Source organism: Oncorhynchus nerka, linkage group LG11 (assembly GCF_034236695.1).
Source record: "Oncorhynchus nerka isolate Pitt River linkage group LG11, Oner_Uvic_2.0, whole genome shotgun sequence".
Taxonomy (NCBI): Eukaryota; Metazoa; Chordata; class Actinopteri; order Salmoniformes; family Salmonidae; genus Oncorhynchus; species Oncorhynchus nerka.
The window spans coordinates 26,695,591-26,710,765 of record NC_088406.1 but is presented as its reverse complement, the minus strand read 5'-3'; the positions used below and the strand labels follow the sequence as shown (position 1 = coordinate 26,710,765).

The 15,175-nt window shown below is 42.5% G+C and overlaps 1 protein-coding gene and 1 pseudogene across 1 annotated transcript; one reads left to right on the top strand and one right to left on the bottom strand.

The window, feature by feature from the left end:
• Positions 1-1,231: 1,231 nt before the first annotated feature.
• Positions 1,232-9,503, top strand: LOC115120201 (V-set and transmembrane domain-containing protein 5-like). Its single transcript, XM_029649110.2, has 4 exons — positions 1,232-1,573; positions 8,320-8,646; positions 8,927-9,070; positions 9,188-9,503. The coding sequence occupies exons 1-4, from the start codon at positions 1,507-1,509 to the stop codon at positions 9,217-9,219; spliced, it is 570 nt and encodes a 189-aa protein (XP_029504970.2). The 5' UTR covers positions 1,232-1,506; the 3' UTR covers positions 9,220-9,503.
• Positions 9,478-14,036, bottom strand: LOC115120196 (mediator of RNA polymerase II transcription subunit 17-like; annotated as a pseudogene).
• Between the last annotated feature and the right edge of the window lie 1,139 nt (positions 14,037-15,175).

Genomic DNA, 15,175 nt, shown 5'->3' with positions numbered 1-15,175 from the left:
AATGAGTTGCGTCACATACACCTAAAACAACTGCGGTTGGGTTTTGGTATACAGAAGTCTACTGTGCACCATGACAGTGAAGCCTGTAATGTTAGAGCTGTTTATTACTGTGTCAGTGTGAAAAGTAAGGAATTAGCTAGGGAAACTGACAGGTCAATAACGTTACATAACCATACTGACTAATTAATACAACTCACATTTCACTGAAAAATCATCAGAATATCAATCTTCAATCATTTGGCCAATGGTTTCATCATCTGATTCAGGTCTAGTGTGATTGAGGCAAAAATAATAGCTAACGTTAGTCAACATTTGGCCAGGTCTCTCTCGAATGATAAATCAACTGGCGAAAGCTAGCCAAGTTGATTTACTTCTGAAACAGGACAAAACAAAGGCTACAAAACATGTCCATACAAACAACAGCTGTTAGATAGTAATAATAGCCAGCTCATATCGCTATCTGACAGATAACTAGAGGCTAGAGCTGACCTGGCTGTGGTAGCTACTAGCTAGCGTAGCTTATTCATTCACCTCAGTCAAGAGGGGATGAAACATTAACTAACGTTACATGTCAGCTAAAATAATAGCTCAGCACTGCGAATAAAGTTAAGATAAACAGCAGTTACCTTGCCAACTACATCAGTCAACTAAATAGTATCCACTTTCTGCTTGGTTTGGTTTTACAACTCTGTAAAAGAGCGCAACACATACACACTGAACTATGCTCAACTCTCCTGTGCAGGTCCAGCCAGCCTAGTCCTAAAGCACACCATTGTCGCTTTCTGTATCACATTACAATGATGAAACTGGGGGGGACAAAAATGCAATTTCAGAATGTGGGGGGGACATGACACCCCCATCCCCAGTGAAAGTCGCACCCCTGATTATCTGCCTCAAAAATAAGCTATTGCAACAGTGACCAGGCAGCAAATAGACAAAGTGGATCTGCGATATACTATATTGTAACTTCTGTTAATGTGGCCATTGTAAAGAAGTGCAGTCATCTCAGAATAGACACTCCTCCCTGTCTGACCTGCTCAGCAAGGTGTGTCCAATACCACTTATTCATCCCACGTGGTGCATTTGTGGGAGGCAGTACAGGGAGGCCATACAGGCGTGTCTCTCTGTGTGTTTCTGCATGAGTATTTACTATGTTATTGGCTCCCTCTCTCTTACTCTCTCTCTCTCTCTCTCTCTCTCTCTCTCTCTCTCTCTCTCTCTCTCTCTCTCTCTCAGTGCTTGTTTCTTAGTATGAATGTTTGCACAGTAATCTCCTGCTGATCCTGTCTGATGGGTGAGGTGCCGTTGCACAGGCAGAGAACACAGAGCTGAGAAGGACAGAAGAGAACATCACCAACAAGAGATATACTCTTTTCCACCAGATTAAGACATTAACAAAAATAAAAAGGATTGGATTTTGAGAGAAGAGCAAAGCGAATGCTCCAGAATGTGGAATGACCCAGTAGACACTCCGTACTGGTGAGAATAGATGGACCTGGGGTTCTAATGTGGCTCTGGGACACACAGGAAGTCGCTCTTTTCTTCAGCATCACATTGTATGTGTGCCAACTAGGTATGTATCCTATCCATACATGGAAACACTTCTGTGAGCATGTATCCATATATGGACATACTGATTTGTATGTGTTTAAATGTGAGTGCTTGTGTGTTTAAGGGCATGCCTATGTTTGCCTCAGAGGGTATGGTGTATGCCAAGCAATTTCAGAAGAAACTTCTGGTATCAGTTGACTAACTTTGAGTATTTCTCAACTTTTGCTCTGATGTGGTTTGTACCGGTGAAACAGAATGATAGTCCACTTAGACACACAGTGATTTGTTAATTCCCCAAAGCCTGGATAGGGCGTGATGGTTTCAAGGCATACCTCTGGCAGCCATAATGTTTCCCTGTCATTCTTTGCATGCTTTAACAAAATTCTTTGTGCATGCTTCATCTTGTGTGCACACACCTTTAGTTGGACTGGTGTGTCTGAGTCAGTAATTCACATTGATTGAAACACATCTTACATGAGAAAACAACCGAAAGCAGGTGGCTATGAGGGGAATTCAAAACCAATCAATCAATCAAATGTATTTATAAATCCTTTTTTATATCAGCACATGTCACAAAGTTCTTATAGTGAAACCCAGCCTAAAACCCCAAAGAGTAAACAATGCAGATTTAGAAGCACGGTGGCAAGGAAAAACTATAAAGGCAGTTACCTAGGAAGAAACCTAGAAAGGAACCAGGCTCTGAGGTGTGGCCTGTCCTCTTCTGGTTGTGCCCGGTGGAGATTATAAGAGTACATAGCCATTTAGGCCAGATCATTCTTCAAGATTTTCAAACGTTCATAGATGACCAGAAGGGTCAAATAACAATCACAGTGGTTATAGAGGGTGCAACAGATCAGCACCTCAGGAGTCAATATCAGTTGGCTTTTTATAGTCGAGCATTCAAAGTTCGAGACAGCAGATTGGGGGGGGACAGAGAGAGAACGAGAGAGACAGCAAGTCCGGGACAAGGTAGCACATCAGGTCTTGGGACCGACGAATTGCCACAATCATACCCTGGATCTAGTTTTGTGTAATAAATATTGTGGATCTAAATGTTTTTCCTGATAATTCTGGACTATCGGACCACCATTTTATTACATTTGCAATCGCAACAAATAATTTGCTAAGACCCCAACCAAGGATTATCAAAACACGTGCTATAAATTCTCGGACAACCCAAAGATTCCTAGATGCCCTTCCAGACTGCCCACACCTACCTAAGGACTCCGGAGTACAAAATTCAAAATGCACCTAACCAATGATCTAAACTTAACCTTGCGTAATACCCCAGATGCAGTCGCACCGTTAAAAACAAAAACATTTGTCACAAGAAACTAGCTCCCTGGTTTACAGAAAATACCCAAGCCCAGAAGCAAGCTTCCAGAAAATTGGAACGGAAATGGCGCTCCACCAAATTGGAAGTTTTCCGACTAGCTACACGGACAAGTTCCTGCCTGGTTTAGATCTTATCTGTAGGAAAGATATCAGTTTGTCTCTGTGGATGGTTTTAGGACCACTATTCTTTTCACAGTGTGTAAAACATTAGGAACACCTTCCTAATATTGAGTTTTGCCCTCAGAACAGCTTAAATTCTTCGGTGTCTGGACACTAAAAGGTGTCAAAAGCGTTCCACAGGGATGCTGGCCCATGTTGACTCCAATGCTTCCCACAGTTGTGTCAAGTTGGATGGATGTCCTTTGGGTGATGGACCATTCTTGATACACACGGGAAACTGTAGAGCGTGAAAACCCCAGCAGCGTTGCAATTCTTGACACAAACTGGTGCGCCTGGCACCTACTACCATACCCTGTTCAAAGGCAATTAAATATTTTGTCTTGCCCATTCCTCCTCTGAATGGCGCACATACATAATGCCTCAATTGTCTCAAGGCTTAAAAGTCATTCTTTAATCTCCTCCCCTTCATCTACGCTGATTGAAGTGGATTTAACAAGTGACAACAGTAAGGGATCATAGCCTTCACCTGGATTCACCTGGTCAGTCTATGTCATGGAAAGAGCAGGTGTTGCTAATGTTTTGTGCACTCAATGTATACTCTACCTCTTGGGTGTGTCATTCGGAAACTCAATGTAAACTTTCACTGCTATGCAGACGACACACAGCTGTACATTTCGATGAAACTTGGTGAAGCCCCAAAATTGCCTAGCCTCGAAGCCTGTGTTTCAGACATAAGGAAGTGGATGGCAGCAAATGTTTTACTTTTAAACTTGGACAAAACAAGATGCTAGTTCAAGGAAACAAAGAAATCTTCTGTTTGATCTGACAATGTATCTTGATGGCTATACAATCGCCTCAAATAAAACTTTGAAGGACCTCAACGTTACTCTGGACCTTATATTTAAAGAGCAGCTTTTTTCCTGGAGTGATGAACCACCCTTGCTGTGTCTGCCTGGCTGGCTCCCCTCTCTCCACTGGGATTATCTGCCTCTGACCATATTACGGGGGCTTAGTCACTGGCTTGATAATGCTCTCCCATGCCGTCCCGAAGAGGGGTGAATCATTTTTTCTCTCTCGATAAACTCGACTTGAATGGGTTGAGTCACTGGCATGATCTTCCTGTCCGGCTTTGCTGTCCCTTCGGGCCTGTGATGGGTGAGATCCGAAATGCCTTATTTACATAAGTATTCAGACCCTTTGCTATGAGACTCGAAATTGAGCTCAGGTGCATCCTGTTTCCATTGATCATCCTTGAGATGTTTCTACAACTTGATTGGAGTCCACCTATGGAAAATTAAATTGATTGGACATTATTTGGAAAGGCACACACCTGTCCATATAAGGTCCCACAGTTGACAGTGCATGTCAGAGCAAAATCCAAGCCATGAGGTCAAAGGAATTGTCCGTAGAGTTCTGGGGAAGGTTACCAAAAATGTCTGCACCATTGAAGGTCCCCAAGAACACATTCATCATTCTTAAACGGAAGAAGTTTGCAATCACCCGGCCAAACTGAGCAATCGGGGAGAAGGATCTTGGTCAGGGAGGTGACGAAGAACCCGATGGTCACTCTGACAGAGCTCCAGAGTTCCTCTGTGGAGATGGGAGAAACTTCCAGAAGGACAACCATCTCTGCAGCACTTCACCAATCAGACCATTACTGTAGAGTGACAATACGGAAGCCACACCTCAGTAAAAGGCACATGATAGCCCACTTAGAGTTTGCCAAAAGGCACCATCCCTACAGTGAAGCATGGTGGTGGCAGCATCATGCTCTGGGGATGTTTTTCAGTGCGAGGGACTGGTAGGCTAGTCAGGATCGAGGTAAAGATGAACGGAGCAAAGTACAGAGAGATCCTTGATGAAAACCTGCTCCAGAGTACTCAGGACCTCAGAATATGCTAAGGTTCACTTTCCAACAGGACAACAACCCTAAGCACAGTGGCTTAGGGACAAGTCTCTAAATGTCCTTGAGTGGGCCAGCCAGTGCCCGGACTTGAACCCGATCGAACATCTCTGAAGAGACCTGAAAATAGCTGGGCAGCAATGCTCCCCATCCAACCAGACCGAGCTTGAGAGGATCTGCAGATAAGAATGGGATAAACTTCCCAAATACAGGTGTGCGAAGCTTGTAGTGTCATACCCATGAACACTCGAGGCTGCATTCAAATCAAATCAAATCAAATTGTATTTGTCACATGTGCCGAATACAACAGATGTAGACCTTAGAGTTAAATGCTTACTTACAAGCCCCTAACCAACAATGCAGTTTAAAAAACATATGGATAAGAATAAGAGATAAAAGTAAAAAGTAATTAAAGAGCAGCAGTAAAATAACAATAGCGAGACTATATACACAGGGTACCGATACAGAGCCAATGTGTGGGGGCACCGGTTAGTTCAGGTAGTATGTACATGAAGGTAGAGTTATTAGTGACTATGTATATATGACAACAGAGAGTAGCAGTGGTAGAAAGAGGGACAGAGGGGGGGGGGGCACTGCAAATAGTCTGGGTAGCCATTTGACTAGATGTTCAGGAGTCTTATGGCTTTGGGGTAGAAGTTGTTTAGAAGCCTCTTGGACATAGACTTGGCACTCCGGTACCGCTTGCCATGCGGTAGCTCCTGAATGTGCTTTAACAAAGTACTGAGTAAATGAAGGGTCTGAATACTTATGTAAATCTGATATTTCAGTTTTTTATTTGGAGTAAATTTGGCAAGACGTATAAAAACCTATTTTTGCGTTGTGTGTAGATTGATGAGGGAAAAAACAATTTGATGAGTTTTAGAATAAGGCTGTAACCTAACAAAATGTGGAACAAGTCAAGGGGTCTGAATAGTTTCCAAAGGCACTGTTTACTGTCTGTACCGCCTATACACACCCTGTATATATATATACAGGGTGTGTGACTTGTCCCTAAGCCACATTCAGACCCCTTGACTTGTTTCCACATATATATACTGTATATATATATATATATATATATATATATATACAGTTATATAGTACCAGTCAGCTGTATATATACAGTTGAAGTCGGAAGTTTACATACACTTAGGTTGGAGTCATTGAAACTCGTTTTTCAACCACTCCACACATTTCTTGTTAACTTTGGGATAGGGGGCAGCATTTTCACTTTTGGATAAATAGCATGCCGAATTTCAACTTCCCGCTACTCATGCCAAGAATATAAGATTGGCATATTATTAGTATATTTGGAGAGAAAACACTCTGAAGTTTCTAAAACTGTTTGAATCATGTCTGTGAGTATAACAGAACTTATGTAGCAGGCAAAACCCTGAGGACTAACCATTCAGAATTATTTATTTTTGAGGTCGCTGTCTGTTCAATGGGTTCTCATGGGGAAGCGATATTTCTTAAGCACTTGTTTTCAGTTCCTACCGCTTCCACTGGATGTCACCAGTCTTTGGAATTTGGTTGAGGTTATTCCTTTGTGCAATGAAGCAGTACGGCCATCCTGGAAAAGGGTAACGCTGTTGAGAGTTGGCCAAGACTTGAAAAGTAGCGTTAGTTTCCTCTCGTCCTCTATTGAAAACAGATAGACCCGTCTTCAATTTGATCGATTATTAACATTTAAAAATACCTAAAGTTGTATTACAAAAGTATTTTGAAATGTTTTGGCAAAGTTTACAGGTAACTTTTGAGATATTTTGTAGTGACTTAGCGCAAATTGGAAGCTGTTTTTTTCTGGATCAAACGCGCCAAATAAATGTACATTTTGGATATATATTGATGGAATTAATCGAACAAAAGGACCATTTGTGATGTTTATGGGACATATTGGAGTACCAACAAAAGAAGCTCGTCAAAGGTAAGGCATGTTTTATATTTTATTTCTGAGTTTTGTGTAGCGCCTGCAGGGTTGAAATATGCTACTCTCTTTGTTTACGGCTGTGCTATCATCAGATAATAGATTTTTTGGAATCTGACATGTTGGCTGGATTCACAATGAGTGCTTTAATTTGCTGTCTTGCATGTGTGATTTAATGAAAGTTTGAATTTTAGAGTATTTTATTTGAATCTGGCGCTCTGCATTTTCCCTGGAAATTGGCCAAGTGGGACATTTGCGTCCCCCTATCCAAGAGAGGTTAACAAACTGTATTTTTGGCAAGTCGGCTAGGACATCTACTTTGTGCATGACACAAGTCATTTTTCTAACAATTGTTTACAGACAGATTATTTCACTTTTTTCAGTTGTATCACAATTCCAGTGGGTCAGAAGTTTACATACACTAAAATGATGTCATGGCTTTAGATGCTTCTGATGGGCTAATTGACATCATTTGAGTCAATTGGAGGTGTACCTGTGGATGTATTTCAAGGCCTACCTTCACCCAATTCACCCAATTTATTGTGGGAAGCTTGTGGAAGGCTACCCGAAATATTTGACCCAAGTTAAACAATTTAAAGGCAATGCTACCAAATACTAATTGAGTATATGTAAACTTCTGACCAACTGGGAATGTGATGAAAGAAATAAAAGCTGAAATAAATCATTCTCTCTACTATTATTCTGACATTTCACATTCTTAAAATACAGTGGTGATTCTCACTGACCTAAAACAGGGAATTTTTACTAGGATTAAATGTCAGGAATTGTGAAAAATTGAGATGAAATGTATTTGGCTAAGGTGTACGTAAACTTCCGATATATATATATTCTGGACTCTGACATTACTCGTTCTGATATTTCTTAATTTCTTTCTTTTTACGTTTTGGATTATGTATGTATTGTTTTGTATTGCTAGATATTACTGCACTGCTGGAGCTTGAAACACAAGCATTTCGCTGCACCTGCAATAACATCTTCAAATCTGTGTACGTGACCAATAAACTTTGATTTGAGATGAAGCGACGTGCCAATGTGTCATCTCAAAGTAATTTGATGGCAGCAAACCCATCATACAGTATAACAATATGTTATGTAATGTCTGTGGACTGAAAACATTGTCTTTTGTGGAGAGGTTGAATATTAACTGGTGGTTATGTAAGGGAGTAGGGTAAAGGGGGGTATTTCTTCTTTCAGAACTGAGTGGCCAATTGGGCTCTAAAAAATTAAAAACTGAAGGTAGTTGATCCATTGCTCATAAAAAAGGCAAGTGGGAAGTCAGAAAATTACTATGGTGGTAACATGTCAATAACACATCAGTGTGTGGGTAATAATATGTTGACTTACTGTATCTGATTCTAAAATACAAATCAGATATATCAACTTCTCTTTATCTGTCATACATTAAAAAACACTGTTCCTCTTTCTTTCCCTTCCTCCCTCCACTATGTACGTCCTCCGGCAGCCGGAGCCATCTCAATACGGTCTCCTCAGCAGAGTCTGACCAGGCCTGTCCAACAGGATGTATTGTTCTCTGTGGACATCTCCTGTGTTGGGATTCCCACAGTACAGTGGACCTTTATGTCTGGCAGGGTGAGCAGAGACATTGGGGCGTGGCAACCTGGGGGGTTTACCAATGTATCAGAGGACTACATGGACAGAATCCTCACGTACACTAATGGATCTATGGGACTGTCGGACCTACGTATTCAGGACACTGGCTTCTACGTGATCACTGTGACTGAACTGTCCGGGAGCAGCAAAGATGCAGGATTTGTCTTGAATGTGGAAGGTGAGTGAATGGTGGGTGAAGGCCTATATCACAATGTGGCGTTTTGCTTTAAGTTACAGTGTTAGTGTTTCATCATAGTTGACATTTACAAGAACCCCTTTATGGAACTGTTTTCCTCTCAGTCCTGGAGGCAGTTTCTGTAGCGGCCTTATGGTGTTATTGAACAATATATTTATGAGTAGTTCAGTACAAGTGACCTTCATTGAACTCTACCATTATGAGTAAGCTAGTTAGTGGAAGTGAGAATGAACATGGTGTGTTCTCCCTCCCTGTGCTGTAGAGGTTCTGTATGAGGACCTCCAGTACCTGGCAGTGTTTGCTGTAGTGCTGGCCTCCCTGGCTGGCTTCCTCATGGTCTCCATGTGGCTGATGGACAAAGCCTACAGCCAGATCAATGCATGGAGACAGAGGAGGCAGATGCCAGGTAAATACCTTTAGAATGATTTTGGTCATTTCAATAATTAGTAATTCAATGACTCAAGTTTGATTGTTCTTGTGTGTACGTGGTTCATTTAATTGATCATTTTTGTATTATCTCCAGAGAATGATGTAACTGAGCTGCAACCTCTCTGATATGAAGAACTGAGAAAGCCAGATGGGACTGCTCAACAACCAATATGAGCTAAAATGAAAGACTCATTTCATAAATCAATGAAAGCATCCACAGAGTGTAAATGTCACCAAGTTACTGATTCCAGGAACAGATGAAGGATTATCAACCTACGTGCCTCAAGACGAGCTGCATGTATTATTTTACTGTACATGAAAACTGTATACACAACTGATATTAGTCCACCAGATTTTATGTAAGGAAACACACTGACAAGGGGAAACAAAATATATTTTTTATTTTCACAGCTATTTTCAGTTTCTTTTACTGTAACATTTAAAATATACAATGGAGGTCGGAAGTTTACATATACTTAGGTTGGAGTCATTAAACCTTGTTTTTCAACCACTCCACAAATTTATTGTTAACAAACTATAGTTTTGGCAAGTCGGCTAGGACATCTACCTTGTGCATGACACAATTAAAAAATTTTTTGTTTACAGACAAATGATTTCACTGTATCGCAATTCCAGTGGGTCAGAAGTTTACATACACTAAGTTGACTGTGCCTTTAAACAGCTTGGAAAATTCCAGAAAATTATGTCATGGCTTTAGAAGCTTCTGATAAATGAAGTAAATTGGAGGTGTCCCTGTGGATGTATTTCAAGGCCTACCTTCAAACGCAGTGCCTCTTTGCTTGACATCATGGGAAAATCAAATCAAATGAAATCAGCCAAGAACTCAGAAAAAAATTGTAGACCTCTACAAGTCTAGTATATATTAATATTAATAATAATACATTGGCACAGGTAAGTCAAATGTCCAAGCAAATCAACAGACATCAATGCATTTTTTCCACAAAAGTGGGTCAAGTTAGGGTTCAGCCCATAGAACAAAATCAGAGATAGCGAGAGAGTGTGATAGTGGCCGGACCTAAGGACAGGGAGTGAGGGCTGCCATCAGAAGATCCATCTTGTAAACACAGTTGCTTCCCTCCATCTAGCTCCAGTGGACCTCTTTGTAGGGCCCTCGCAGGTGGTTCCACTTTCCATCCTGGATTATGTCAGACTTGGGCAGCTCCTTGTTCTGGCTGCGTGGGAAACTGGACCAGGAGCTTACAGCCACTCTCTGGACCACTACACACTGGAAAAGATACAACACATTCATTTGGACAAATATTTGCATTATCTTAAGTTTCAGTCATTCAGATCATCACATTAGTTTTCAGACTAAATGAGCTGTTTAAGGTGCATGACGGCCAATATGCCAGTGATTGATTGAAGGACGGTACCTGAGATTGCATATTCCCTGTTGGAGGAGGCAATGGTGATGGCCCAGGCGCTTTCAATGCTCTCCACAGAGCCGAGGCACAAATGGTTACTGAAGCGCAGAACATGCCAACTCATCACTTTAGCCAGCTGCTGTACCGCATGGACCTGCTGCTGAGACATCTGCAGTACCAGGGGACAGGGAGGCACTGTTACTCACTAGTTCAGACAGGAAGCTACAAAAAGGCTACATCAATACTTTGAAATAGATTTGAATAAAAGTTTCCCTGGAGCAATAGGCCATGAAGAACTACAGCAGGTCTAGCAACACACACAGAAGGTCTTGGTACATTCTTTCTCCATGGTCAAAGTTTTATCTAGACAAGACCTTTACCGAACATTGACAAAGCAGAATAATTGCAGAATTAAATTGTTGGTAATTCATTAAGGTGAAACCTCTTCTTCTGTTGTTCGAACATGGAACCTACCTTTTTCCTTTGAATTAATTCTCTACTCTCACCAAATGTTCTATTCTAGAGGATATGTCACCAATTCCTGGCCAGTCCTCCTGGCTTTAACAGTACTCTGCCTCTGTTACTCTGGCTTAGCCAGTCCTCCTGGCTCCTGCTCCACTTACTTGCAGATCTGCTCGTAACCCTGTGAGGTGATGAGGACTTGACACTGGACTCGTACACGTCGTTGATGTTGGACCAGTGGGCCTGGATCTGGGAGTCTTCTATACGGCTGGCCAGGTTGTCGATGGTCCGCTCCGTCCTGAAACAGACACGAGGGGTAGACTTTCAGTCATTGTTGAGTTGCTGTCCTTTAAAATTCTAATTCAGTATCAAACGGTTTCATTGTGCCAACATTTTCCTGATTTGTGATTTTTCAACAAAGATAGGAGGTGCTTTGACTGAAACAACAAGCCTGACAGGAGAAAATACTTTTGAATAAAAAAAGAAAAAGAAAACAGTATAACAGTATTAGCTTGTCATTGATGTGTGATGTGGTGTGTGTTTGTGCCTACCTGCTGCGTAAGACGATGTGTTTGGCCTGTTTGATGATCTTCTCCAGTAGGCCCTCATTCTGCTGCAGGTTGGAGATCTCAGCCTTGTCGTAGGCCATGGGCCCTGCCATACGCTGCCTCTTGTGGCCAAAGGGGGCGCTAGCTGGATGGGGCATCACTATCGAACTCAGGGTCTGCTTGTGGAACTGTGGGTGGGAAGGAGGGGCATTTATATTGATCAATATGTATCACAGTTCACACAATCAGCAATGAAACACATGCATATGTATAAGATATATATATATATTTTAACACAGGGACTTAGTTTGGTCAGTATCTGTCTGAGTAAGTCTTTGGTCAACAATATAATTACTAGATGGTCAGGTTCAATTTAGTTCCATGCAGATAGACAGGCAGACCCAAATCTCTCATGAGCTTGTGCAGGTTGTGTTCTAAAACGTAGAGGTGGTCGTCAGGTTTGGGTTTCTCTGGAGACGCCCTCTGGTTCTTCTTCTCTCCAGTGGAGTGACACCGAGAAACGAACAACTGGAGACCTGCAGGGAGGATAGACAACCTTAACGGTGGTGTAATACAGAAATCTCCAAGAGTAGGACTCTGCACATCTGACGAGGGGTGAATAACAGCAAAAGCATCTCCGGACACTTAGAACATACTACTCAAGGTAACACAGACAAAAAAACAACATTTAAATGCATTAATTTTGCATGGTTTCATGGAGTATGAATTTTCCATAGGCTACAATAACCCTCCTAAAAGCATTGTAAAGAGTCCTCACCTGGAAAGGGTTGGGAGATGATCTAGTTCTTGACTACGATGTGGGACTTGATTTGAACCGCCTCCCAGGACAGCAGAGCGAAGATCTCCTTACAGAGCAGCACGTTCTGAGCAGCTTCCAGCTTCACATGCCACGGCTGAGTGCCTGCTTTAGCTTTAGGCTGCCTCCTGAACAGGCTCACAGTGCCTAGGTCACCTGTCAGGGGCTTGTTTCTGGATTGAAACCTTGAAGACAACGCATAACAATATTTAAGAGGCCAGGCCGAACATTGACATCACAAGGACGTTAGCTATAATGAAATTAGCTATAATGTCAGAAAACACTGAACGTGCAGAAGGTGGTAAATACTGCAATGACACTAAATGAGACATTTGAGCAGAGTTAAAGCCTCCATACCTGCGCTCCTGTAGCTGAGGTCTCCCGGGATCTTGTCTCCTACTTTGCGTAGTTTCCACTCCGAGCGGAGCTGCTCTGAGTTGAAGTCCCTCTGTCTTCTGTTCTCCTGGTTCTCTGCCACTGACTTGGTTAGTTTCTCTGCCCCCTTCAGGAGCAGCTGAGCTGCTGTGGCCATCTTCTTACAGATGAGCTGGAACACCAGGGGTGTGAGGTAGGGTGTAAGGTAGGGATTGGGGAGGTCAGGGGAGAAAGAGTGAGGTCATAGGTACATGTCAAATAGTCCAAAGTGGCTTCTTCTCCTTCATCTGCAGTGACCTCAAAACACAGGATAGGTCAAAATAAGCAATATGTTGGATGTATATTGTGTACCAGGAATTTGCTTTCACTGCCATTCTAGTTCTTCCACATCAGTGCAAATGAAGAATGAACCACTTGAGACTACAGAGATCCATTGAAAAGATTGAAGTCATGAGTAAAGCCACTTATCGAGGCCAACCTTTCCGCCTGAGGGGTCCTGGACACTGGGTCCAGGACCATGTACTTCTTCTCCTTGACTACGCTGAGGACGTCGTATAGCACACACACATCTCTGTCAGGGAGATGCACAGGTTGTTACGCACTACAAGGACGGCTGGAACTTCACTGTGGCTGGAAGGAGGAGGAGCAAGTATCAATCAACCATTCTGCTCAGACCAACTCCCTACAGAGCGCTTAATAGAAACATAAATGTTGCTACAGATTAGGGCCAGGACCATACCTGTAGCATGGCAAAGGAAAGAAAACACAAAGCAGATTTAACTTCTTTAGGAAAACAGCCCTAATGTTGGAAACAAATGTTATGTTGTCATTCAGAGTCACATTTTTCCCCAAGTTATAGCACACAATATTTTACAAACAGCTTGTTTTTTAAAGGACCAAAAAGTGAGTTCTGCCTCGTGTTTTCATTTTTGCCATGGAACACATATTACGATGTTGGTATGGTCACAGCCCTGCTACAGATGTCTATCAGAAGGTCTCAGGAACATGTGTGGTGGTTTTTCCATTATAACTCTCCAAGGCAGAAAGAATCACTTTACAGTCAACTAATGAAGCTGGTGTAGACAAACAATGAATGTGTCCATGGGGTGAGATACATTCATCCTCCTCTGGCTTTTGCTTCCCCCACTCCTGGGGATCCCTGGGCTCTGCTTCCATCCCCTCTTCATCGGAGTCTGATACCTGGCCAAAGTCGATCCTCTGGGCTAGCTAGGCCAGGTTTTGGGACATGGACAGGGGAGGGACATATGTCTTCATGGCATCTTGAGACACCTCCGGGGCCTGCTTCTCGCAGGACAACTCGATGCCGACACGCACTGCTGGACCACCACCCGACATGATGATGGCGAAGAGTAGTCACACCTAGAACTTCACACACAAAACCATTGGATTCACTGCATTTTACCCACCATGACTATGGTCACAGACCAGGGCAAGTCTAGACAAATAAGTAGCTTGCTAAACAGACTACAGCTAGCTATGTAGCAAATATATACTGACCAAAAATATAAAAACACAACATGCAGCAATTTCAAAGATTTTACTGGGTTACAGTTCATATAAGGAAATCAGTCAATTGAAATAAATTAATTAGGCCCTAATCTATAGATTTCACATGACTGGGCAGGGGTGTAGCCATGGATGGGCCTTGGGGTGCATAGGCCCACCCACTGGGGAGCCAGGCCCAGCCAATCAGAATGAGTTGTCCCCCACAAAAGGGCCCTATTACAGAGAGAAATACTCCTCAGCACACCCCCTCCCCATTTTATTTATGGAACCTTTATTGAACTAGGCAAGTCAGTTAAGAACAAATTATTATTTACAATGACGGCCTACATGTAACTCCCCGGCCAATCCCTCCCCTAATCAGCATGCTTCCTGAGGCTCCGCAACTTCGTCACATCCTCCATATGGAGCCTCAGACCACATTTTTGGATCAACCATAAATTGGTTCAGAATATCAGAATTGGACTCCATGTCGAAACGCAGCCATAATCGGCCACCTTCAGAGTTAGAGTAGTGCAGAAGTTGTCATATGCTGAGGCAGTGAAGAAAGCAGAGGAAGGTGGGTCGGGGGGTGGGGGTCTTGAGAGGAGTGGTGTGAGTAGTAGATGGATAGTGAGGGATAGTGATATGTTTCAGTAAGATTGTATTTTTAACATTTATAGCAATGGTTATCAACAGTAGGGATGGAACGTAAGTCGCTGAAAATGGAGGTTGTGGTGGCATTTGCAGAGAGGTACTTGGGTGTGCGAGACTTGACATCAGAAGAGTTACAGGGTGTTTAGTGGTCCCACCCTTTCAGTTTGTTGGCATGAGGTAGGACTAAATATATATAAATAGTGGAGTAGGGTGGTGTTATTTTTTGTGAGTGTGGTGTTAAATGGTAGGGTATTTATTTATTTTTTTCAAGCAAAGTATAAGGGAGTTTTACTCCAGTCTAGTAGGTGGCGGTAATGCAAAATCGGCCACCTTTT